Below are 23351 nucleotides of genomic sequence, written 5' to 3'. Positions count from 1 at the left end.
GAAAGTAGCCATTGTTAGGCCGGAGTCAATGGCTGTCTGTCTAACTGTCTGTACAGGAAGTGATGTCACATGACATACTTTTTATGCCCATATATGAGTCATTCTGTACCACATCTCCATGTTTAGGCCAAACAGGTTCGCTCCATTTCTCCATGTATAGGTCCAAATGCCCAACGTCGAGCTTGACAAGGAGGATACCGCACATTGTACCTCATCCACCCTTTCTTCTCTCTCCTTTTGGTATCTTTATCCTCCTCCTGCTTTTTTTCTTTTTTATTCTTCTCTTTTTTTCACAGCCGCCCCCATATTTACTTTAGAAAATATATATTAAATTCTAAGAACGTTTCGAGAACCAGTTTGATACAAGAGCGAATAAGCGCTACACTTCTTGAATCCTGCGTCGACTTAAAGTCGGATCCAGGCCTAATAACTTTATTTGGCCGCCCCGTTGCCACCTCCTTGTTACATTTTCTTTTCTGAGACACATTGTACCTCATCCACCCTTTCTTCTCTCTCCTTTTGGTATCTTTATCCTCCTCCTCCTTTTTTTTATTTTTTATTCTTCTCTTTTTTTGTCTTTCTTAAGGCGCATTCCCACTGGGCCAGATAACAGATATCTGGAGATATTTCTCCAGATATGTTTCCATGCAAAGTGGATGGTAGATACAGATAAAAAAAAATCTACCACAGATATTTGCCACAGATACTTTTATCTGTGGCAAATATTTTTTTTATCTGTATCTACCATCCACTTTGCATTGAAAAATATCTGGAGAAATATCTCCAGATATCTGTTATCTGGCCCAGTGGGAATGGGCCTTTAGTCTTGTGTATCCTTCTCTTTTTTTAGTCTTTCGTGTAGCCGCCCCGTACAGGAAGTGATGTCAAAACTCGCTGACATCACACTGACATCACTCCCTGTACAGAAGGAAGGTTACAGAAGGAAGGTCACTCAAGTGACAAGGTTTTTCAGGGTAAATGCGACCTTCGGTTTATTTTGACCCAAAAATATCACTTACTACCTTTAATAATGCCTTAATCTATTTATTACTTTAGTGCTGCAGCTGGTAAATAAACTTTATTTTCTAGGTAGCTTAACCTACAAAATAATAATACCTCAATATAATATTGTCTGTTAATTATGTTTTGTATATATCATATAAAACTGTTGATGAAGGGGTAGGACACGATGACTAGCATTTAGCTTCTTCCTTTTCCTTGAATCCAACAGATCCATTGTTATGCATTTATTGCGATTGCTGGATTTATTTTTTATTTGGTATTTCTACCTTTCGTTGTTTTATTGTGACTCTTTTTTAATGTTTGATGTTAGAAACAACAAAGTAAATCCATAAAGATGGCAAGTATCTAAAGCTGTCAAATAATTTAAACAATAATTACCTCTGTGATGTAATGGCATAGAAGTATACAAACAAATCTAAATTGTACAGTACTCGATACTTTCCACCACTGCTCTTATTCACAACTTTATTTACTGCATGCATTCATTATTATTACAGCATGTTCTTGACAAAAGACTTTGCAAAATGTATGATCATAGGGGCTAATTAAAACACAATCAAGCAAGGGAGAACAGATGTAAATGATAACATGGTGGTAGTTATATCAAAACGATCAACCTGGCTTCACTTGACAAATGTATGTTAAAAAAATGAATCTTCATGGTGTGTGTGTGTGTGTGTGTGTGTGTGTGTGTGTGTGTGTGTGTGTGCGCGCGCGCGCGTGTGCATGTGCGTGCTTTCTATTACAATGACACAATGACATAAAAATTAAACATTTCTGATTGAAACAGAACATGGCTCATAACAAAACGTTAGCATATTATTGATAAAACAACAACAAAAATATGCACAATAAAAACAATATGATAAAACATGGACGGTAAAAAGGAGCATCAGTTATTACAAAATGAAGCTATACAGTTAAATTGAATGTATTTATTTATATATATGTTTGAAACCAGTTGAATCCAATAGACCAAGAAAAAGCAGTCCATATATACAGTTCAAAAAGTGCTATGCTGGTTTCACTATGCTAGATGGTGCATTATAAATAAGCTAAAACAGTACTCTGTACCCATTAAAGAAATAAAAAATACAATGAAAGCATGGTATATTTTCATATTGTGGTAAATTCAGTAAGATTAGTTTGGCTAAAGGATGTTCTTCCCATAAGATTTTGACTTACATTTGAGATTCAGTAGGCCTATCTGGGATTCTTCTTCATGCAAACACGAACATGAAAAAATGGATCATTTTATGGTCATTTTAAGCAAAACAACCTAAATAGCGTATGGTGAGAATAATATTCAGTAAACAACGAGAAAACTATTTGAGAGAAATGAATAGGCTACTATACAAGTTCAGATATTTAAAACACATATTAATCAAGGGTGTTATCATTCTGTTTACTCTTAGGCAATGTGTGTGGGCACAGGTGATTAGAAATATCCAGAGCAAAAAAAAGAAAGAAATCTCTCCCAGGTGTGCATGACTCAGCTTTGTGACCCAAGCAAATCGATTCCCCACAGTTGAGTCCTGTTGTACGATGACACCAAAATGTTTAAATTGAAAGGGAATTGATTGGGCTTGCATCTGAAATTATATTATATCTGCCATACCAGCATTCTATCCAGTTAACGAATTACAGTGTATCCTATTCCAGTGTTTTTAAAGTATTGTCAGTATTGGACATGCTAATCCCATTATCTGTACTTGCAGTGTCTCTACACTTGTGTGCGTTATTTCCAGTCATTTGGTACCTGTGTCCAGTATAATCACAGGCTATCCAGTGACACTACTACTGAAAATATTTAGTCCAGTGTCCTTCAAAAATACCTCTTTGTTTTGGATTGATGCTGTAAATTGTATACTAGTACAAATACATGTACAAAGAAGTGAAAGGTACATCAAGCTTAACCACTTGAACCCCAGCATCCTTATTTCACATCCCTAGTAGTGGATAGTTTGAACCCCAGCCTTCCAGGAACCCCAGCATCCCAACATGTTGCAACGCATTGTGAGCTTGTATATCAGCTTTGTTCTTGGACCGGGGATTCAGGTCCAAGTACAGTTGTAACTCTAGTCTGTTTTACTAAGACTAGATGGTTAAGTGGTTCATTTGGTGTACTTTCTTAGGTTAAAACTTTAGACTCAAATAACTGTATTACAGTATTTTTTCCTCTATACAGTGTATTGTTAGATGACGACATGATGTATATATACAGTATGAGACAGTTCAATGTGATAGGCTACAGAAGCCTGGAACACCATCTACCATCACAGAGGGGCAGGATTTGACAGTGTGCACCATTGAGGTATATTTTCAATGCAAGTTGGCAAACATTCACTTCAGCAGAAGCCAACAGTCTTCTTTTGTTCTCCTGAAGTTGTTCTTGTTTTCTGTTCATACTGGTTCAGTGTACGTACAGTTTAGTAGAAAAATAAGAAACAAAAACAAAAAAAAACATGCACAGTATCATTTTACACTATCTTGCAGGCTTTTTTTTATGATTATGGACAGTGTTGGGGGATAGTAACTACATGTAATTAACATGATATGTTTCACTTTGTGTTCTATACATTTTTCAAATATTTAAATTAAAATGTATAATGGCTGAAAGTCAAAGGGGCCCTGATTGGACTCAAACCTTGCTCTCTCTCTCGGTCGTCCTCAGACGATCCACTTTGGATCCATGCCATTCCTAAGTGGATCCCAAGATACAGACATTTCTTTTTTTTACAAAGTAATTTGGTTTTAACTACTTTTTCTAAGTACTCTAGTTTAGTTAACCAAACTAGATTCCTCCACAGCGTACCGGTAGCTTTGCTATAGTTCAACTTCTTCCAGTGTGAAGTAACTGGTAGTTTGCAAAGCTATGCTTTGAAAGTTGCTTCCCCAACACTGATTATGGCTTATATTAAGTGCATAAGACATTGTGAGATGAACAATAAAGTGAGTTAAAACGTTACTTTTGGCAAAAGTAATTAATGGTGAGACACTACAGTTGTCATTTGCAATGACTTTCAACTTGCGTCCAGATTCAGTGAATAAACAAATACAAAATGAAAGTAGCACTTATAGACAGCGTTTTCAAAGCCCAGTGGTCTCCGCAGCAGAAAGAGGTCTTAATTCATATACTGTACATGGAAGTGCATAGAGAAGGAGATGTGGTGGATAGTTTGTATAGGTCTCTCTTTAAAAAATCAAGTTCAAGAGTGTGAGAAACACTATTCCATCACAAAAGCATACAAACTGGACCATGAAGAAGAAAATAGGCTGTTTTTTGAAAGCGCTGGGTCAAGATCAGGCTCATTCTCACATGCAGCTGCTTTGAATGAGAAAATGGTGGTCAGAGTACGATGTGGTCATCTCGTTAGCTTTCTTCGGAGAACAACTCACTTCATTCTGTCAAAGGAAAGACCATAGCGCAGGACATTCAGGGAATGTTGGTCTATCAGCACATGACACTTTACTTTTCTAAAGTTCCCAATTAACAGCAAACCCAAACATCTGACTGTAAGTCACAAGAGAATGCATTTCAGCATGATGAATTCTACTAAAATGCTACTGCACTTGTGTTTGAATGACCAGGTTTACTCACAGTGAGAGAGACGCGGAAGTGATAAGTGACGTCTTGGAAAGACAGCACTGGCACTGACCACAGGTGGTGAGTCCCCTAAGAGGCAATAAGAAAAAGTGAGAAGTTAAAAATAACAATAATCTTAGTAGCACTATGCAAAATCTTTGTTTTGATGATACCTGGGACCTATGTTTAGCTGTGTGTACCTTGGTAGATGTCCTCTGTCCACCATAGAGCTCTGTCTCATTGTGGTCTGGACACAATCGGCCCTTGGTGGCTCCACATTGTCGTACCCACACGCTGTTACTGGACCTGTAATGTAAACAATTACATATTCACATAAATACATTATTTATGTGTTAATAATGCTAGTCTAAGTCTACATAATGTGGGGTGTAAAAAAAGGAACTTGTTGAACTTTTGCTTCTACACTCACATCATGTGTAAAGTGATTTGTGAGATGGAGGAGTTCTTGTTCCCGTGGAGAGATACTGTGTAGCTGGATTCAAAATAAGAGAACATCAATTTAAGAAGAACAAGCACTCAAACACAATAATCCCATTATAGCTCCAACATTATGTCAACTCGAGACCAGAGTTCGGGTGAATGAATCACAAACACACCTGCATCTTTCAGGGGTTGGACAGATTTGAGCAGTAATCTGTTGGTCTGGTTCCAGGATGTGTAGACCAACCAGGGAGGGAGCTAATGCGTCTGCTGTGACAGCAAAGAATAATTCAGTTGTACATATTTACTAAAGGCAAACAAATGGCTGTGTTTTTACATACCGAGTCTAGAGAGGGCACAGCAAAACCAGTGTTCATTTAACTCGGAGAGTGTAATTATATGGACCCGTAGAGGACCATTTCTTTACGCTTACCCTCTGTGTGTACACTACGATGTCTGCGTGGTGGTGGTGGTTGCTGCTGCCCCCCGGGCAGACGGTTGGTACCTCCCATTCCTTCCATGTCTGTAGGAGGAGGTCTCTTGGACTTGGCAAAGTACAGGGGTGCAGAGGTATGACTCAGACGGTTCCTGTTGCGGCCGTCTTTGTCTATAGGTCTCGACTTTGCCTTCTTATTGATCGTGCCTGGTGTGGGCCCCAGGCTGCCTACATCTAAAAGGTGTAGTAGAAAGTCAAGTTTAATTAGAAATCAATCGTTCAACATGTAGAAAACATAAGGCTGATTTATTCTTTGTTGTATAAATCTCCCCCTGACGACTGGGTATCAATTCAGCTATTCTTTTTAGCTGTATGACCAATAGGCGGCATGTATACTCACCAGCTGTCGATTGGTTGTTAATTGGTGACAGAGGTGTAGCGGTTTCGTTGTTTGGGGCTGTGGTCGAACAGCAAGCTGAAGGGTTCAGACAAACGAAGAGCAAATGAGATTGCGCTAAAAATAAATAAACTACCACACTGTGTGGTAGTGTGTATGGCCTGATGCTCTTCTAAAACTGCCAGGAACAGTAAAAGCATCTCTGCTCACCTGGTGTAGATGTGGTAGATAGGTGAGCAGAACTGGACAACGCAGCTTTGGACCTGTGCCATTCATGGTGGAGGTAAATAGGTTACTATTGTTAAAACAATAATTCAGTGCCAAGCAATACAATTAAAGGTGACATTGATTAAGAAAACATTTCACGTAGAAGAATAATGCTCCCTGCTGCAAACTAGATGAGTGCTACAGATAAGCGAATAAGGAACAGAGGTGTTGTCTAATGGCTGAATGTTGTCTATAGCATCTTTACCTCCGATGGCTTTTCTTCAATGGTTAACCAATTATTTTGATTAATATTTATTATATTGTATTATAAGATGCTCTGAATTTACAACCCAAGACCTCCTCTCAGGCAAAAGAAACATCCAGACAGAAAATCCAAAGATAAGATATTGATAGAATGACAGAAGGCAGACATATACAGGAAATAAAGTGACAGGAAGCGATACAGTACCATGGGCAGACAGGTGAACAGAGAGTGACAGTGGCAGTGAAGAGGGGCATCCAAGAAATGTGGAGAACACAGGAGGAGACATAGCTGCTGATTTCACAAGAAATGAAAGACATGAAGGGGAATAGTAAAAAGAAAGAAGAAGAAGAAGAAGTGGAGAGTTGATTGGTTGTAGTACACAGTTTTTAAAGTCAAGGCTGACAGGTGCGTAGGGCAATAATGCATATATTCAAAGGGGTATTTCTGATAATAAAATCAAAGAAAAGGATCCGCACACTGTCAAAAATGTGCAAAATAAATGTAGCTTTACATTTACAATTGTTCTTCCCACGAAAGCCCACGTGACCGAAACATTGAAATAAAGCTACATTTCTTTTGCATGTTCTTTGACGGTGTGCGGATCCTTTTCTTTGATTTTATTATCGGATATACCCTTTTGTAGTACATAGCAAAATACGCTGTGCCAATTTAACCATCTGTAACTGAGAACAATTGAGTACCTTAGACGAATAACAGTCTAAGTCCATATTTAAATATTTTTGATATACGTGTAGATATTTTTTGATTTACCAGACTGTAAACCACAAACAATTTTAATCTGTTAAATTGTTAATGCACTCAGCACTCCCCCCTCATTTTGTTCAATTGTCTGTTTTAATGTTATCTGCTCCCTTTGTCTGCTGAATATTGCTTGTATGGACTTTTACTGTTGTTCCACAACTGCTGGAGATATACTGTTTTTCCACTTTCCATAAGTATTATGTCTTATAATTCCTAATATATATGTTAAAGTTATACCATGTAACTTTTTTTTATAAAACAAATCTTAAAATTGTCCTAACTGTTAAATCGCTAAAGTTTTAGAACACCCACTCCGTTATTTTCAGCTTCTGAAGCCTTCTCTTTATATGTTTTCTTCTTAGCAGTGACAGGGGCGGGATTTCCCGGCAAAATGACATAATCTGCATCATCTGTATACGTTGTGTATACGTTGGCCAATCACATCGCAGATCATACACACATGATACACTACCGGCCAATAACCAGTGCTTAATTTGTGCCGGATCAAGCCGGATCTTGTTCCGGTACCTCACTTTTTCTGACCGGCACCTATTTCATTGGATCCGCCACCTATTTGATTTTGAATCAAGGATCCGGGACCTTCCCTGTCAATAAAAATCTATAAATAAACTGTTTTTTTAATCTATGTTCTCTCTGTTTTATGTTGTTCTGGTGTGACCCTTGTTTGATTATTTTTTAAATATTTGTATGCGTTTTAATCTGAAAAACAAAAGAGGGGTTTGACAGACATCAATCACGTGATGACACAGGTTCACGCAACTAGTTGTTTTGTTTCCGCCTCGGTCGCACGCTGCACAGCACACTGCACTGGGAGTTTACCATGGAGTTTACCTGGCAACAAAACAATACGCAAGCAAGCGGCTGCTAAAATGTCAAAGCGACAAACTAAACTTTAACGTTCTTCAAACCAGTCGGTCAGCCAGACCTCAAACAGGCCAAAGTTATTTCGGCAGATAGCGACAGGCCGACAGCACAGCAGCAGCGGGGCTCTGTGCTGTAAACAGCGGCACAGATGAGGAGGAGGAGGGGGCAGCCACTGGCATGATGACACCCGATGACCAGCACGGGGAACGAGAGGAGGAGGATGAGGAGGATAATTCAGAGAGTGAGGACGAAGGAGGTGGTGAGGAGGACAGGACAGCAGCGACAGGTGAAAGGGGGCTCCTTACTGCAGGGGGGATTTGGACAGAGGCTCAGTTCAATGCCATAAAAGGCTTTTAAGCACACGTTAACTTGCATTTATCTTGTGCAGTGTTATTGATTTAGAGCCATGAGTAAATGCTGTGAATGAGTGTAAAAAAATGTCCCATCGCTGCGTGGGTATGATTAGCGTGAGTCGTGACATTGCTTGCTCTGTTGCTCAGGGACAGCGCTGTTTTGTGTGTGTGTGTGTGTGTGTGTGTGTGTGTGTGTGTGTGTGTGTGTGTGTGTGTGTGTGTGTGTGTGTGTGTGTGTGTGTGTGCGCGCTCTGATGGACAGAGAAGTGAGAGAACGTGACACCCAGTTTAGGCTTGCTTTTTTTAAATAAAACTTCCAGTCCTAATTATAGGCTATGTCCCCTCCATTGAAGGGAAACTACATTTAATGAAGACTGGAGGACAGGAGAGCCAGTGAGAGTACTGTGAGACAGGAGGGGAGACCTTTGTGACGATGAAGAACTCATAGAACTGATTGCAACATCTCTGGAAAAAGATGTCATGTGTCTGAATTTGCAAGCATATAAAGAGGATTCAGTTAGTCATGGACAAAACACACGTGAACAAGAAAAGGAAATGCATCCTTGTTACACAGGACAATTAATCAGACTGAATCTGAATCTGCTTTTGTTGGACTGGACATTAGATTACTGTTGTACACTGATATTTTGGTTAGCAACAGTGAGTTTGGCACTTTGGCTGTGTGAGCAGTGTTCTTACAAATACAATTTCACTTTACTATTTTGATACACCACACCTCTGTTGAAACAGATAAGATAATTATTCTATTGCACTGTGTGCAGTAGTGCTGTTTATATATGGTCATCTATGTTTTCGTCCTTCCAAATAGAGACTTTTTTGGCTTCTGTGATGCTTTATTGTTGACAGTGATATATACTGTATATATATATATATAGTTAATGTGTTAATGAAAATGTACACCGGGTGTGCGTGCGTGCGTGCGTGCGTGCATGCACGCGTGTGCGCACGTGCGTGCATGTGCGCGTGTGCACGCGAAACCTAGGATCCCCCACCGTTTCATTGACAAATTAAGCACTGCCAATAACCGACTCTTCAGGAAGTAGCTTCCCTCAGCAACCAGTGTTTACGATGGTGAAGGATTCTTAACCTCTTATTCCCCAAATCCTGCTCAGAAAATTACGTTCTACCACTCCATGGATTCGTATCGGTTGCGGTGGTTTGCGGCGCCGCTCCGGTGGTCCGCGGCGGTGGTCCGTGGTGACTCCGGGCGAAAAACGGGCGAAAAACGGACGAAAAAAGCAATACCGCGACTGACCACTAGTTTAGCAACTTACAAAGTATAGCTTTAAGTAAAAAAATCTAATTCAACAAAATGAGGGGGGAGTGCATTAAGAATTTTAGATTAAAAACTTCTAGTTTGTGGTTTACAGTCTGGTAAATCAAAAAAATATCTATATTCAACATTTTAAAATATGGACTTAGACTGTTTCTCGTCTCAGTTACTCAATTGCCCTGGAATGGAATAAATGAAAAGGGAGGATTTTACTGTGTATAAGGTGTGAGGCGGGATAACATACTCAGCCTTTTCTGTGACGTCTCCTCGATGGTGTAGGGTCAGTACATATAGGATGGACATGGAGATGACGCTGAGGGCAACAAACAGAGATCTTAACAACTTAAACCCCATATGGTTGAAATGTAAACCCTGATTAGATGACAAAGCAGACGGCACACCAGATTGGACATACAGTAAATCATAGGAGAATTCTGGATTGGCCGTTTCTCTCAGTCTAACCTGAAGGCCATGACAATGACTAGTGCCAGGATGGTCCCCTGCATGAATCTCTGGCTGATACAGCCTTGATCAGGAAGTGCGCTCTGAAAATAAAATGCAAAAAAACACAAAGATCACACTAAAGGACACGGCCATTGAGCGAATGTCTGCACTGCTGACATTCACTCATTGCTGCTGGTGTGAAATCAGCATCAGTAACCACCAGTACAACCACATACCTTGCTCCCAGGTTTGTTGACACTCTTCTTCTTGAGTGGGCCACTACCTGTCCTGCTAAAGTAACTTCCTGATTGGCTGGAGGGATAAGAGTGATAACCATCAGATAGGGATTCTTTTTTTCTTAAAAATAAATGATATATACTGTAGCCTATATATGTTATATTTGTGTGTAGCCAGCTTTTTTCTGGCCATATACTAAACATTTTCTTTCCAGAGTTTCTTAAACTCTGGAAATAATCTTCACAAATACAATACGCAGATATACAGTATTTTGGTAAAATAATAACTTCTCTTGTGTTCAAGGTACAATTTAAGACCACATTTCTGGTCCGTTTGTATATTTTGAAAATAATGGTATATATTACAAGGGCCCAGTAAGTGTAAGGCCCTCCACTCACCTGACAGTGCCGCCACTCACGGTGCTCTTCATGCTGTCCAGGCGCCGGAGCTTTGCCAGCTTCCGGCTCCAGCGCTCCAGCTCGTCTATACGGGTCTCCAGGTTGTCTGTCAGCTTGCACAGCTCCTTGACGGCACCCACGTTCTCCATGAAGATAAGGTCCTTAAGGGGGGATTCCATCAGGGCCGTCACAAGGGGGGGAAAAGTGGGACTGAGTTACTAAGGCCCAAGGTGAAGGGGCCTTAATTATTTAGCTATTGAAAAATAGCAGATATACAAGCATCTGGGGGGTCCCTGGAACTAAATATTTTGAGATGGGAGTCCGTGGCCAAATAAATATCCGTTTGGGGGTCCTTCACATGAAAAGGTTTGAGCACCACTGACATAGAAACATAGGTTTTTCAAAAAGCTGTGAGCTTGTATATCTGCTATTTTTCAATAGTTAAAGTACCCAGGGCCCAGAGTTTGGTGCAATACCCCTGTGTCTGTACTGTATGAATGTGTATGTAAGAGAAAGACAGAGAGTGTGCCTGATACCTTATTGACCACCAGCAGTTTGGGTATGGTCTCTCCGTTGGCAAACACCACATCCCCACTCTCCTTCACCGCTTCAGGCAGGATCTGCTGCACCTCCTGAGCTATCACTCCTGCAGGCGGGGGAGACGATAAGAGCCAAGGTGAAAGCCAGCACTGAGGGCATGCACCAACACACATAAATAAACACCTACACGCGACATACAGCAAGTAAAGTAAAGTGTGCTGTGCATACAAGTCCAACAAGATCAAATATTAATACATTGTGACTGTGGTGATACGCACAGTTTTGTAAACAAAAAGCCACAAATGAACAGCTACTGTAGGATGGAGGGTGGAAGAGGGGTTATGTGTATGAAGTGGGACTAGGGGTTACCGGTCTCTGCAGTGTTCTCTATGCCCACGGCGGCCGAAAACTCAGGCTTGAAATGATAATGCACCAGCCTCATCTGAGAGATCCGTTTCAAATTGTCTGTGGTGTCCACCTGCACACGGGACAGAGTGACAAAGACAAGGCATGCGTGTGCAGGGATGTGGTCATGAGAATGTATGGATCAAGGACAATGGACACACAAAAACACGCAATCACACCTGCCCAGCACTGTTTCACTAAAACAATGCTTAGCACAAGCGCTTTGGATGGGCGTACACAGCCATGACGCATGATAACATGCACATGCAGACCAAAGACCAAACCTCTATAAAATGGTTTCAAAATAGAACACACAAACACGCACGGACGCACGCACGCACGCACGCACGCACGCACGCACGCACGCACACACACACACACACACACACACACACACACACACACACACACACACACACACACACACACACACACACACACACACACACACGCACGCACGCACGCACACACACACACACACACACACACACACACACACACACACACACACACACACACAGGCAGTTTAGTGCTAACCTCTTGGACATTTTCCTTGGCCCTGAGGTCAGAGGGGTGCACCAGTGACCCCATGACCTTGAGGTTGCCGTGGACGACCAGGGCCTCGTCGGGGCGGTCCGTGTTGATCCCCACGCGGCCATGGTGGTACACAGAGTCTGGGAGCTGGCCACGCTGCCACAGCACCTCACTGTCGCTCTCAAATTGGCCTGGGTTCGACGCCTGGGACAGAACAGACATGGAACAGATAAACATGTTCAGATACAAGCGCCAGTCTCTCATAATATGTCTAGTGTAGGAGAGGCCGTGGCCAAGGAATAGCTCCTTTGGGAACCTCTCTCTCCGCTATATAGCTCCGAGATGAGGTTCCTGGAAACTACATGCCCAAATCGGAAGGTTCCGGGGAAGGTCCGCCGTCATTTTGTGCACATCGTATCCAAAAAGTAAAGGTTGGCTTTCCCTCTCTCAGATGTTAACTTTTTTTAACGTGGAAGAAAATCTAAGCGATGGGGTTGAAACAAGAGTTTAAATCGCTGTATTTGTCAGACAGTTTTTCCCAATGCAATATCACAGAAGCAGGAATGCGCATGCAAGACTGGCCACTCATCTGTGAGAAATGTTTTGCAACAAAGCGGTCGGGACGAGAAAACTAGCCACACGCTGACAAAAACAGTGATTTAAACTTGTTGCTTCTACCCTGTTGCTTAGATTTTCTTCCACGCTAAAAAAGTAAACATCTGAGAGAGGGAAAGCCGACCATTACTTTTTGGATACGATGTGCACAAAAGGTAAGAAGTGTTCATGACGGCGGACCTTCCGCCGTCATGAACAGCTACTGTCAGCTTGCATGTAGTTTCCAGGAACCTCATCTCGGAGCTATATACTATAGCGGAGGGAGAGGTTCCGAGAGGAGCTAGCCTAGGAATTGCTAGAAGTCACTGAATACGTTGCCTTATAATGGTTTTCCCAAATAGTTTGCAGAGGTACAGTACAGTGTACCTACTCAGAGGAGTTTGTGCAGTGAAATCCATGTATTATGCATACAATGCGGATTCATAAATACTAGCAGTGAATTCCACACAGGCAACTATATTGGGACAGAGTTGCCTTTAGCTACTGGTAGTAGTACTGGTACAGTAGCCCACATATAATTAAATATATAGAAAGCACATTTCCATTCATATTTAGCAACACTGCCACTGCAACACTGTCAAACACAGAAGAGTAATCAATCCGTGGGGTCCTCCATGACACGTTTGAGTTGGTTATGGTATCCAACTATCCATAGCAACAAGCGCCACTGGGCTCTACTTCAGTGTTCACAGGCTGTGAACAAAGAAGTAGGGTTTTATGACCAATTTTACTTACAGTATAAATATATGGTTTGGTATAACAATCCAGAACACAAACAAAAAGACAACCGCACAATAAAAGTATGTTATGCTGAAGGATCACAGTCACCAAATCCAGAACAAATGGAATGGAATGCCAATGGAATGGGATTACAACAATGACATGGAGGAGGAGATGGAGTAAAAACTGTGAGCTTCTCAGCTGTACGGTGACCGATGACACATTCACAAGGGATATGGTTGGAAAAGGACGGTCCGACAGACACAGACTGACAGATGTTACCCTGACGATGATCCTCTCCGACACCTGAGCGGCCAGTGTGTAGTTCTGACTGTGGGACTGAGCCTGCAGCGCCACCACCAGCATGAAGTACCTGGGACACACACAGAGATTTAACTACTCTACTGCACCACCAGCATGAAGTACCTGGGACACACACAGAGATTTAACTACTCTACTGCAGTGGTTCTCAACCTGTTCAGGCCGTGACCTTTTACGCCTTGCAACGCGAGGCGTTGTGAGCATTTAAATCGGCTATTTTCACAAATTCTGCCTGTAATATTTGACAATTTGTCCAATATTTAATTTGTCAAAGTCCTTAAACTGCGACTTTAGAAATGTGCAGATACCCACACTTAAACATTATGTTGGTTTGTTTACTGTTGAGTGAGAAAACAATGTTGCACATTAAGTTAATCATCTGGGGACCCCCCAAAATAATTTGGGGACCCCTCTGGGGGTCCTGACCCACAGGTTGAGAGCCACGTGCTCCACTGGACGCATTGTAATGGTACACAATCATCATCATCATCATCATCATCATCAATGTGCTGTCATCAAGTCCTCAACCATGTATTTTATTATATATATACTACACTATACAGTATGTTCTTGCAGTAGTAAAAAAAGTGTTTCTGTTTAATATTTAATATGCAGAAACTACTGGGATGCCAGTGGTGTTTCACCTCTGGTCAGGGTTGGGCTTTCCCTTCTTCCTCATGTTGTTCGCTGTGGTCTCGCTGAAATGGAGTCGTCCCACCGTCACCTTAGTAACTTGTTCTGGAGGCACGGTTACCCTGGGAGACACGAAACTGATGCACAATCAAGTTGCCTTATGGGGGTAGTCATTTAATGTTCTCTGACCACATAACTGCTACATCCTGGGGTTGAATACCAAATCTATGCTATCCCTCTCTTATCAATGTTGTCACACACAAAAAAAGCATACAATAATAATCTAATAATCCAATAATAACAAAACATGACATATAAACCAGTAGATCAATCATCCAAACTTACATTACTGGCTTGAAGGGTCTCTTGCTGCGATCTGACTGGGATTGTTCCACATTGATAGACTGGTTCATGGCCTCCAACTGCAAGACAAGATAGACCACTTTTAGCTGAGATTAATCAGATTAATTGATTGTATATCAATTACTGACCCCATGAAGCCTTCGAATCATGGATATTGTTTTGTTTTTATCGTATTCCTGGTCCAATATTCCAATATTTGAAGAATTGAACAAAATACAAAATTAAAACAAGAAAATCTCCTTGAAATCTCCATGAATTCAAGTTTTCATGGGGTGACTGTTAGTAATTGATAGATTTCTTTTTTATGGTGAACTCGCCCTTTAAGGTACTGAGCTGAGGATCATAATGGCAGACCAAGTATAGGCTATTAGACAACTGTAAATGTCACTAATAATGCATCCCTTTGCCTTACCTTGACTCCATTTAGCTTTAGGTAGAAGCAGTCAATGGGCTGCAGACCTTCACTGGTCTTGATGTACTTTGGATCTCCCAGCATGCCGATGTACACTGTGACCTGGAAGTGGTTCTTCTTTTGGCAGACAAAGGCGTCGTCGGACAAGGAGAAGTTGAAGCCCTTGTCAGCGTCCACACGGTAGGTGGGCATTGGCCTACAGATTGCCAAGACGGACATGATGATGAGTGGGGAAAGTTTGAATGCTCCTCTAGGCTGTCAGTTATTGGAAAATGAATGTAACTGAGGCAAGCTATGGAAAGAGTATTAGGCTAATGCAGTGTCAATGCCTAACACCAGGGGGAGTCTCTGACTTAACAACACCAGTACTGGGACCTTCTGAAGACCCCACTGATGGCTGATGGATTTAAGTGCAATTAAACCCTCTGAACCCATAAGTGGGCATGCATGGCATGCTTCAAACCAACCAGGTGGTGATGGCAATAAACCACTGGGTAGGTTCTATGAGTTCAGGATTACCCCCTCTTCTTAGTTCTCTTTGGCATTGAACAAAGAGAGGCGTTCGCTAATTTCTCCGTACACACACTCGCCCAGTCGCCCCACCAACCCTCTCCCTCTCCTACTCCCCACGTTCTCTTTCCAAACCGAAACCCTCCCCCGCACAGCTCACCTCGGAGGAATTTGTAGACATCTACAATCCCTCCATTCCCTCTCCACTCCCTCCCTCCCTCCCTCCATCCCTCTGTAGTTCGCAGAATTATCCGTTTACCCCTCTTTTAGCACTCTCTAGCTATTACGTCTGTGTTGTGGTCTTTTTCTCGCAGCTAAGCTACAGTCAAGACAATACTCATAGATTGAGGTCTATAGAAATACATTTTCACCCACAGTTCTTTGCAGTTGACGTCATACAATGGTGTCCACTTGTTCTGCTGGTGTGGCTGCCACTTAATACACTGGTAGTTTGGGTCCAAGTAGCTGTTGTCTGCGTCCTGCATTAAACCTGAAACAGCATCCAAGAAATTAATTTAGAACGTGAAGGATAATGTCAGGCCTGTCAGTCACTCTCAAAGAAGAATGTTCGCAAAAGTCTGTGGCTCGTTCGTTCCTGTGAGAGGGCGTAGGTGGGGTACTGTTAATTTGGTGGTATTTCTCCAGAGGTTAAGGGCGGGTGAGAGTCAAGATAAGAGTGAGACGGAGAGCAGGTGAGGAAAGACGAGGAGAAAGAAAGATGCCTGCCTACCTGGTTCTTGTTTGATGATACCTGTGAGGATTTGGGAATTGAGCGTACTGTTGGGAGACTCGGAGTGCTTCCGCTTCTTGGCCTGGTGACCAGAGATTCCACTGCAGGAGAAACACAACGTCAACAGCCGGAAACGTTGGCACATAATGGACCACACACACATTCACAGTAGAAGAACGACATGGCTGCAGTTCCCATCAAAAATTTGAATTTTGGAGCAAAGTAAATAGTATATTGTTTTTCTCAAATGGTTGATGTTTACAGTTTTGTGTTACGGGCCTCATAATCATATAGCCCTCCTTGCTCCCCGCTCTCACATATTTCCCTCCCCCAATCCGTCCCATCCTTCTCCCTTTCTTCTCTATTCTCTCCTCCTTCACTCCATCGCTCGAATGCGTCTTGTGTCTTTGTCTCTGAATGCAGTACCGCTATGTGAGTTTCCATCTTCCATACTTCTCGCACTCCCCCTATACACTGGCCATTTGTATCACCTGCTCTACCCCATCCCTCCATTCCTCTATCCCAGTGGTACTCAAACTTTGGGTCGGGACCCCAAGTGGGGTCCCCAAATTATTTTGTGGGGTCCCCAGATGATTAGCTTAATGTAATTTCTTTTCTCACTCTTCAACACACAGTATAAGTGTATACATGGTATCTGCACATTTCTGAAATGACAATTTAAGGACTTTCAAGACCATTTTAATACCAAACTGGCCAAACTGTCAAATATTAAGTAAGCAAGAGGCGAACATTGTGAAAATAGCCGATCTACATGCTCACAACACCTCGCAACGCATGTAGATCGTCTATTTTCACAATATTCATCTGTGGACCGTGTCACATCAAATGTAATACTACAATTCCAAGTGCTTGTCGGGGTGGGGATCCCTAGTTCATATATGTTTATTTTGGGGGTCACGGCCTAAAAAGGTTTGAGAACCCCTGCTCTATCCCTTCTGTGTTTTTATCACTTACTCCTGTCCCTGAGGATGTTGCAGCAGCTGATGAAGCATCTGTGTTTGCTGCTGCTGCAGATCTCCACTGGCGCCGGGCACCGGGCCGATGGAGTACTGCGATATCATGGGCTCCGGCTTGAGGTACATGTCCCGGTGCATGCTGGGATAGTGTCCATGCGGTGGAAGGAGCGGCGGGGGAGTCATGTGACACATGTTCTCAGGTGTCATGGTCCTGAGCATGTGAGGGTCTACGAAAACACAACAATTCAATGTTTTATAACTTTGTGCAATTATTGCCGACTTGCAAAGCTGGTCTACAGATCGTCATTTCCTAGCCGCCACAGTATGTCATTTCGTCATTTCTCGTTACTTTCTCCTCATTGGCTGGGCCTTTAGCCAATGAGGGGGCTGTGTTCTCTGTGACGTCACCACCTCAGTAAGGCTAGTCCATTCAGAGACAAGCTGGTATAAAAGGACTGTGTTGTTTCTTATTATTGATGCTCACATAGCCCTACACATGACTTCTTGAACTGTTATTTCCTTTTTCCTGCTCCCACTAAACACAATCTGTACTTTTTGTTTAATTAGTGCATGTTGTCTCAGTCTGCCAAAATATACTGTATATTATCACGTCCGGAGCTTCACATGGGTTCCAGTTACATCCAGATGTTTACTCATTACATCCAGTGTGTTTAGGTATTAATCTTGCTTGCAAATATGTCTGCTCGCACAAACAAACTAAAAAGACCTTTCAGCTCTTATATCCCTACCAATCTATTGCATTTGCATTTCATTATTTTAAGCAGCTTGTTCCCATTTCCTCCACCCTTGGCTAATGGTGTTTTCTATTGTTTCCGCCTGGAGTAATGCCGATCAGATAAAACAATCCCACACCTTCTTCACTAATGGGCTGCTGGACCAACGCAGGTGTGTGGGAGCAGCACAAGTCGTACACGCAGTGATTTTGAGGACAGTTCGACTTGTGTCGGAATGTTGAGACAAAGCCAAGCACACTGCGATTTCATTTATCATGCGTTTAAAAACAAGGCCTCGATTCTGAGTTCAAAGGAACTGAATTTATCTGATGAAATTCCATTTCTAGGGCAATTATGGAAACGATAGATTAATAAATAAATGACTCCTCTATACAATTTCTAAATGTATTATTAATACACATCTAAATGTGTTAATGTCTGAATGAGGATTAATAAATCACAGGTAAGTGCTGTACTGAATGTTTGAATTTATCAATTTGTTTACACATTAAATCGATTTCTCTTGTTCTCTATGTTCTATTCAAATTGACCATAGTGATGAGTAACAGGTATTGATTTGAGCAGAGAGAGAGCAGGCTTGGAAGGATGGACAAAGTCATGGGCACACCTACCTGTGCGAAGATCCTCCATGTCTTTGGGTCTCTCCCGCTCAACCCCTTCTTTTACTATTTGTCACAATTGCAATCCATATCTATGCTCCCCTGGCCCTGTGTAACCCATACGGTCGGTGGATGGGTTTCTCTGACTCAATGGCAGACCAGGGGTTGCAGTCTACAAGATATAGCCCGCACTAACCATTTCTGTTTGTTGTGTGCTCTCTCTCTCTCTCTCTCTCTCTCTCCCTCTCTCACTCTCTCTCTTGTTCTCTCCCTCTTTCTTCGTTTCTTGGCTTCTTTCACTCTGTTTTTCTTTCTTTCTCTCACTCCTATTACCTTCCCCCCTCTCCTTTTTCTTTCTCCCTCTCTCCTTTTGTCTCTGTCTGTCTGTCTGTCTGTCTGTCTGTCTGTGTGTCTGTCTGTCTGTCTGTCTCTATCTGTTGGTCAGTTACTTACCATTCACTTGCTGGGGAGAGTAGGGCTCTGAACTGGAGTCTGGGGGGGACTCGGGTAGTGTCCTAAGAAAATGGACAAAGAGATTTTTTTGTTATATCCTTATAAAATGAAAACAAACTTTCAATGTATAGAATTCTTTGAAATAGCGTCATGCTGAAGTTTGTCAGTGTCCACCTCAGCACACTGATATGTTTCCCTATAAGTTCTCTAAACTCTTTAATTAGTATATTTAAAGAAGAAATTCTTTGGGACGAGACGAGTATAGCTCTTCAAACCGAGATTGTGTGAGTGTGTGTATTTTTTGACATGGTGTAATTTGACTCTGTTTCTGATATGAGTCTCCCTTCCCTCTTGGTCAGCCAAGACTTTATTTGTCTCTGTGAAGTTTAATCAAAGGCTTGGTTGCATCATGGACCTGCAGTAGGGCGTGTGTTTGGTTTCGATGCACAATGGAAAATAAATGCTGCGTCACCCAAGTAGTTTACCAAATTTCTAAATAGTAATGATAAAAAATAAAATAAAAACTATTTCAAAGTTCTTTTTAGATGATGCTGCTGCTTTGAAGAACATGCTCGGGTTATATGGTAAACCACTAACACTTGCTATTACAGCTCTGCCTCACAACTCAGTATTGGGTCATATTCTGTCCTCTTGCGTCTAAAAAACCAAACTAAAATGTAAATGCACCGGTTATTTTTATATTGCTTGTTAAATTAACACTCTGGATCTTGCAGTGTGAGACCACCTGGTGGCTCAATTAAATACATAAAATAGATACAGTATATTTTCTATTATAATAATACTTCTACTTTTGCTTCTCTCAGCTCACCCTGGAGCGTAATGGCCCCTGTGCTCAGGTTTGATGTGAGCCTGTTGTTGTTGTTGTTGTTGTTGTTGTTGTTGCTGCTGTTGCTGCTGCTGCTGCTGCTGCTGCTGTTGTTGCTGCTGCTGCTGCTGCTGCTGCTGCTGCTGCCCCAGGCAGGGGTAGTTGTGTCGGAGCAGTCCTAGGGATGGCCCAGGTGGGTAAGGGTTCTGACAGTTGGGGGGCCCGGATGGAGGGACTCCTTGGCGCAGTGGGATGGGAGGACTCACACCACACACCAGCCCCCCGGAGGAGGAAACTCCTGGTTGGGGAGATGAGTAATTCGGTCCTGGGGTGCTGTGGACCTCTGAGAAGCAGCTGTAAAAAAAGTAAAAGTTCAAGAGTGAGAAAGAGAGAGAGAGAGGATTAGCCTTATCAGAGACACAAATTCCTTTGTAACGACATGATCTGATTGGGTGGTTTGGCGCACTGTGATGTGTTGGTTTGGAGTCCCTACTGACATGTCAGTGCTATCGTCCTCTTTGCTGATGTACTCCTCCAGGATACTGGTGTCGATGTTGGTTGGCTCCAGAGAACTGGTAATATCATGACCTGCGATAAAGAAAGGGTCCGGGGGAAACATGGAGGAGAGGTGGAGAGCTCTGGGAGTTAGCAATGGGAACCATATGGCGTATGCCAACAACAGCAAGCCAGTGCCAACACTAGCTCACAGTATGTCGTAACTCAGCAGATTATTTGAGAGAATAAGATGAGGTCCATTTTGTTTTGTTGTATTACCCATACTTGAATGTGTTTGTCAACGTATGAATACTCATTCATTTTGTAGCCTACCAATACATGTATTCAAGTAAAGGTACCTTACTGTATGTGCCTCAGTATGATGACAATGGAGCCATGATTTGCTGAATGAGAATTTCTGAATTAAGGTTACAGAAAACAAACTGAGCTCTATCTATGCATGCCCTTGAAAATACACAAGGAGGTTTGACAAACAGTGTGAGTATGCATTAGTAATCAACTTTACAGTGCAACCAAGGACAACAGTTTCTGTGCATCTACAGTATAGCTACACTGGAAGCATTCAACATGACTCATACTATGATGTAACTTACTTGAAGCTAAAAAAAAGTATAATAAAAGCTATTCAATAAAATGACAATTATTCAATCAAATTTGAAATAATCTAGTTTGAACTCCTCTTCTTCACTTTCAAAACCCATACTTCAATATTTCATTCATATATTCATATATGATATACAGTACCAGTAAACAAGAGTCACTTTTTTTCCCTTTTTTGTAGAAACAAAACAATTGGAAAACATTATTAAAGGATAACATGAAGCATTAATATGTCATTACAAATACGTACATACATATGGAAAAGGTTCTCATTTACTATAAATCTGCCGTAGAATTTGACTGTAATTTAACTCTCAAAGTGTAAACATTTACCCATAGAGTTAAACTAACGCTCAAGATTTTTTGTTGGCGTGTAGCATCATTTATTTAACCATTAATCCTCTTCTCTCTCCTCGCTGCACCCCAGAGCCATTTTCACCCCTTCACAGCCAAAGCTCCTCAAATCCCAAACACATGACCCTTATAATCTCCAAAATTAGTAGCTTGTAGAAGTCGCTCTTATGCATAATACATTTTTATTTGTTTGTTTGTTATTGTTTTGTTTTTAGTTTTTTAAATGAAGCACGTTCCATTCTATTGTTGTAATTCCTGAATGGGAAATGTCCCTCTAACCACAAGAGCGAGAGAGTTGATGGGAACGGAGTGAAGGGGGTTGATAGAAGGTCAAGATGAGGTATACAGTGGGTGGGCAGGCAGACCCTGACTCTCTCTCTCTCTCTCTCTCTCTTTCTCTCTCTCTCTCTCTCTCTCTCTCTCTCTCTCTCTCTCTCTCTCTCTCTCTCTCTCTCTCTCTCTCTCTCACTAATAGATTAAGCAACTACTCAGTTGGGAATGCCAAGAATTTCAGTGTTACCATTGGGGGAAAATAGTCTTTTTTGCTCTTTTTGTCTCCCTCCAATTTTGCTCCCTGCTTTAAAATCTCAATTAAGATATCACGCTTATCCTTCATCTGTCTATGTTGCTAATCTTGTGGTCCCTATCATCACTACCATTCACAAAAGGTGTCTGGATATATTTTCCATCCTTGTTTAGTATTACTAGTAAGACTCCCTAATCGGAAGATAAGTGACCGTCAGGTCGCATACACAAACTTTAGAAGGCAATCGTAGCCAATCATCAGGAGGGAATATGGGACATGGGACAGATCCATGTTGATGACATGACTTTAGAGATACTGTGTACTGCTTTGCGTGATTTTAGGCCAAAATCTGTAGGAGCAGTGTCCAAAAATGTGTTTTGCAAAAATCAGCCTGATGGTGGCACTAGAAGAGGGCCATGAGAGAAATCAGGGGCGGAGGTTGTGAGTTGCCATCCAAGGAGTGTGTGTGCAAAGTTTGGCATGGCTAGGGGCAACGGTGGCGGAGATAAGAGTAGGGTAGGGTCAAAAGTGTGACGTGACGTGACGTGACGTGACGTGACGTGGCGTGACGGACAGACGGAGGGACAGACAGCCGGTGGAGCTTTTCATTGCGACCATAGGTCACAAGTTTACTATGAAAACCGGCACATCTTGTCCGTGTATCTCTGTCTGTCTGTCTGAAGGTCACGCCTGACACTGTGGTTCCCTTGACACATCACTGTGACATCACAGGTGATATCACAGGTGACATCACCTATGAAAAAGTCCATATGGGTAGTCCCTAGAATCCCTTTTATGCCCATGAAGATCCCTGATGTCATCGATATACAGTACATCACTGGCCAGATGGCCAAGACATGGCCCATAATTGTGTGGCTGGTTCAGATAGGGATCTCCATGTATGGGCATAAAAGGGATTGTATGTTGTGATGTCATGGGAACCACTCTAACAGAATCCCTTTTATGCCCATATATGGAGATCCCTGATGTCATCAATATTAAGAACCTATCTAACAGGACCTCATATGGGAATGCCCATATATGGAGGAAGACAGCCCATATCTGTGTGGCTGGTTCAGACAGGGATCTCCATGTATGGGCATAAAAGGGATGTACCATCAGTACATGGATTTCCATATATGGGTACCAGGGGTCTCCATATATGGGTAACTGGTCCGATATACATCACTGGTCAGATGGCCAAGAATTGGTCAATTTATGTAATTTCTTTCTA

At 42.0% G+C, this 23351-nt stretch overlaps 1 protein-coding gene across 1 annotated transcript in view; it reads right to left on the bottom strand.

Annotated features, from left to right (window-relative positions):
• Window positions 1–4338: 4338 nt before the first annotated feature.
• The window catches only part of myrf (myelin regulatory factor), a gene marked incomplete at both ends in the record, with an annotated part of 27366 nt that continues 8353 nt past the window's right edge, over window positions 4339–23351 (bottom strand). Inside the window, 26 exons of the mRNA XM_080736901.1 lie at window positions 4339–4428; window positions 4625–4699; window positions 4810–4915; window positions 5040–5102; window positions 5227–5320; window positions 5484–5720; window positions 5887–5961; window positions 6094–6146; window positions 6560–6646; window positions 9894–9962; window positions 10112–10194; window positions 10330–10405; window positions 10729–10889; window positions 11265–11374; window positions 11638–11746; window positions 12211–12411; window positions 13825–13915; window positions 14508–14618; window positions 14842–14918; window positions 15272–15467; window positions 16157–16271; window positions 16512–16612; window positions 17487–17715; window positions 19296–19357; window positions 20125–20475; window positions 20619–20709. Of these exons, the coding sequence (XP_080593027.1) occupies window positions 4339–4428; window positions 4625–4699; window positions 4810–4915; window positions 5040–5102; window positions 5227–5320; window positions 5484–5720; window positions 5887–5961; window positions 6094–6146; window positions 6560–6646; window positions 9894–9962; window positions 10112–10194; window positions 10330–10405; window positions 10729–10889; window positions 11265–11374; window positions 11638–11746; window positions 12211–12411; window positions 13825–13915; window positions 14508–14618; window positions 14842–14918; window positions 15272–15467; window positions 16157–16271; window positions 16512–16612; window positions 17487–17715; window positions 19296–19357; window positions 20125–20475; window positions 20619–20709 (3113 nt within the window). The remainder of the gene's footprint in view (window positions 4429–4624; window positions 4700–4809; window positions 4916–5039; window positions 5103–5226; window positions 5321–5483; window positions 5721–5886; window positions 5962–6093; window positions 6147–6559; window positions 6647–9893; window positions 9963–10111; window positions 10195–10329; window positions 10406–10728; window positions 10890–11264; window positions 11375–11637; window positions 11747–12210; window positions 12412–13824; window positions 13916–14507; window positions 14619–14841; window positions 14919–15271; window positions 15468–16156; window positions 16272–16511; window positions 16613–17486; window positions 17716–19295; window positions 19358–20124; window positions 20476–20618; window positions 20710–23351) is intronic.

Source organism: Nannobrachium achirus (assembly GCF_963921795.1).
Source record: "Nannobrachium achirus genome assembly, chromosome: 11".
Lineage (NCBI taxonomy): Eukaryota > Metazoa > Chordata > Actinopteri > Myctophiformes > Myctophidae > Nannobrachium > Nannobrachium achirus.
This window is presented reverse-complemented; position numbering and strand designations above follow the sequence as displayed.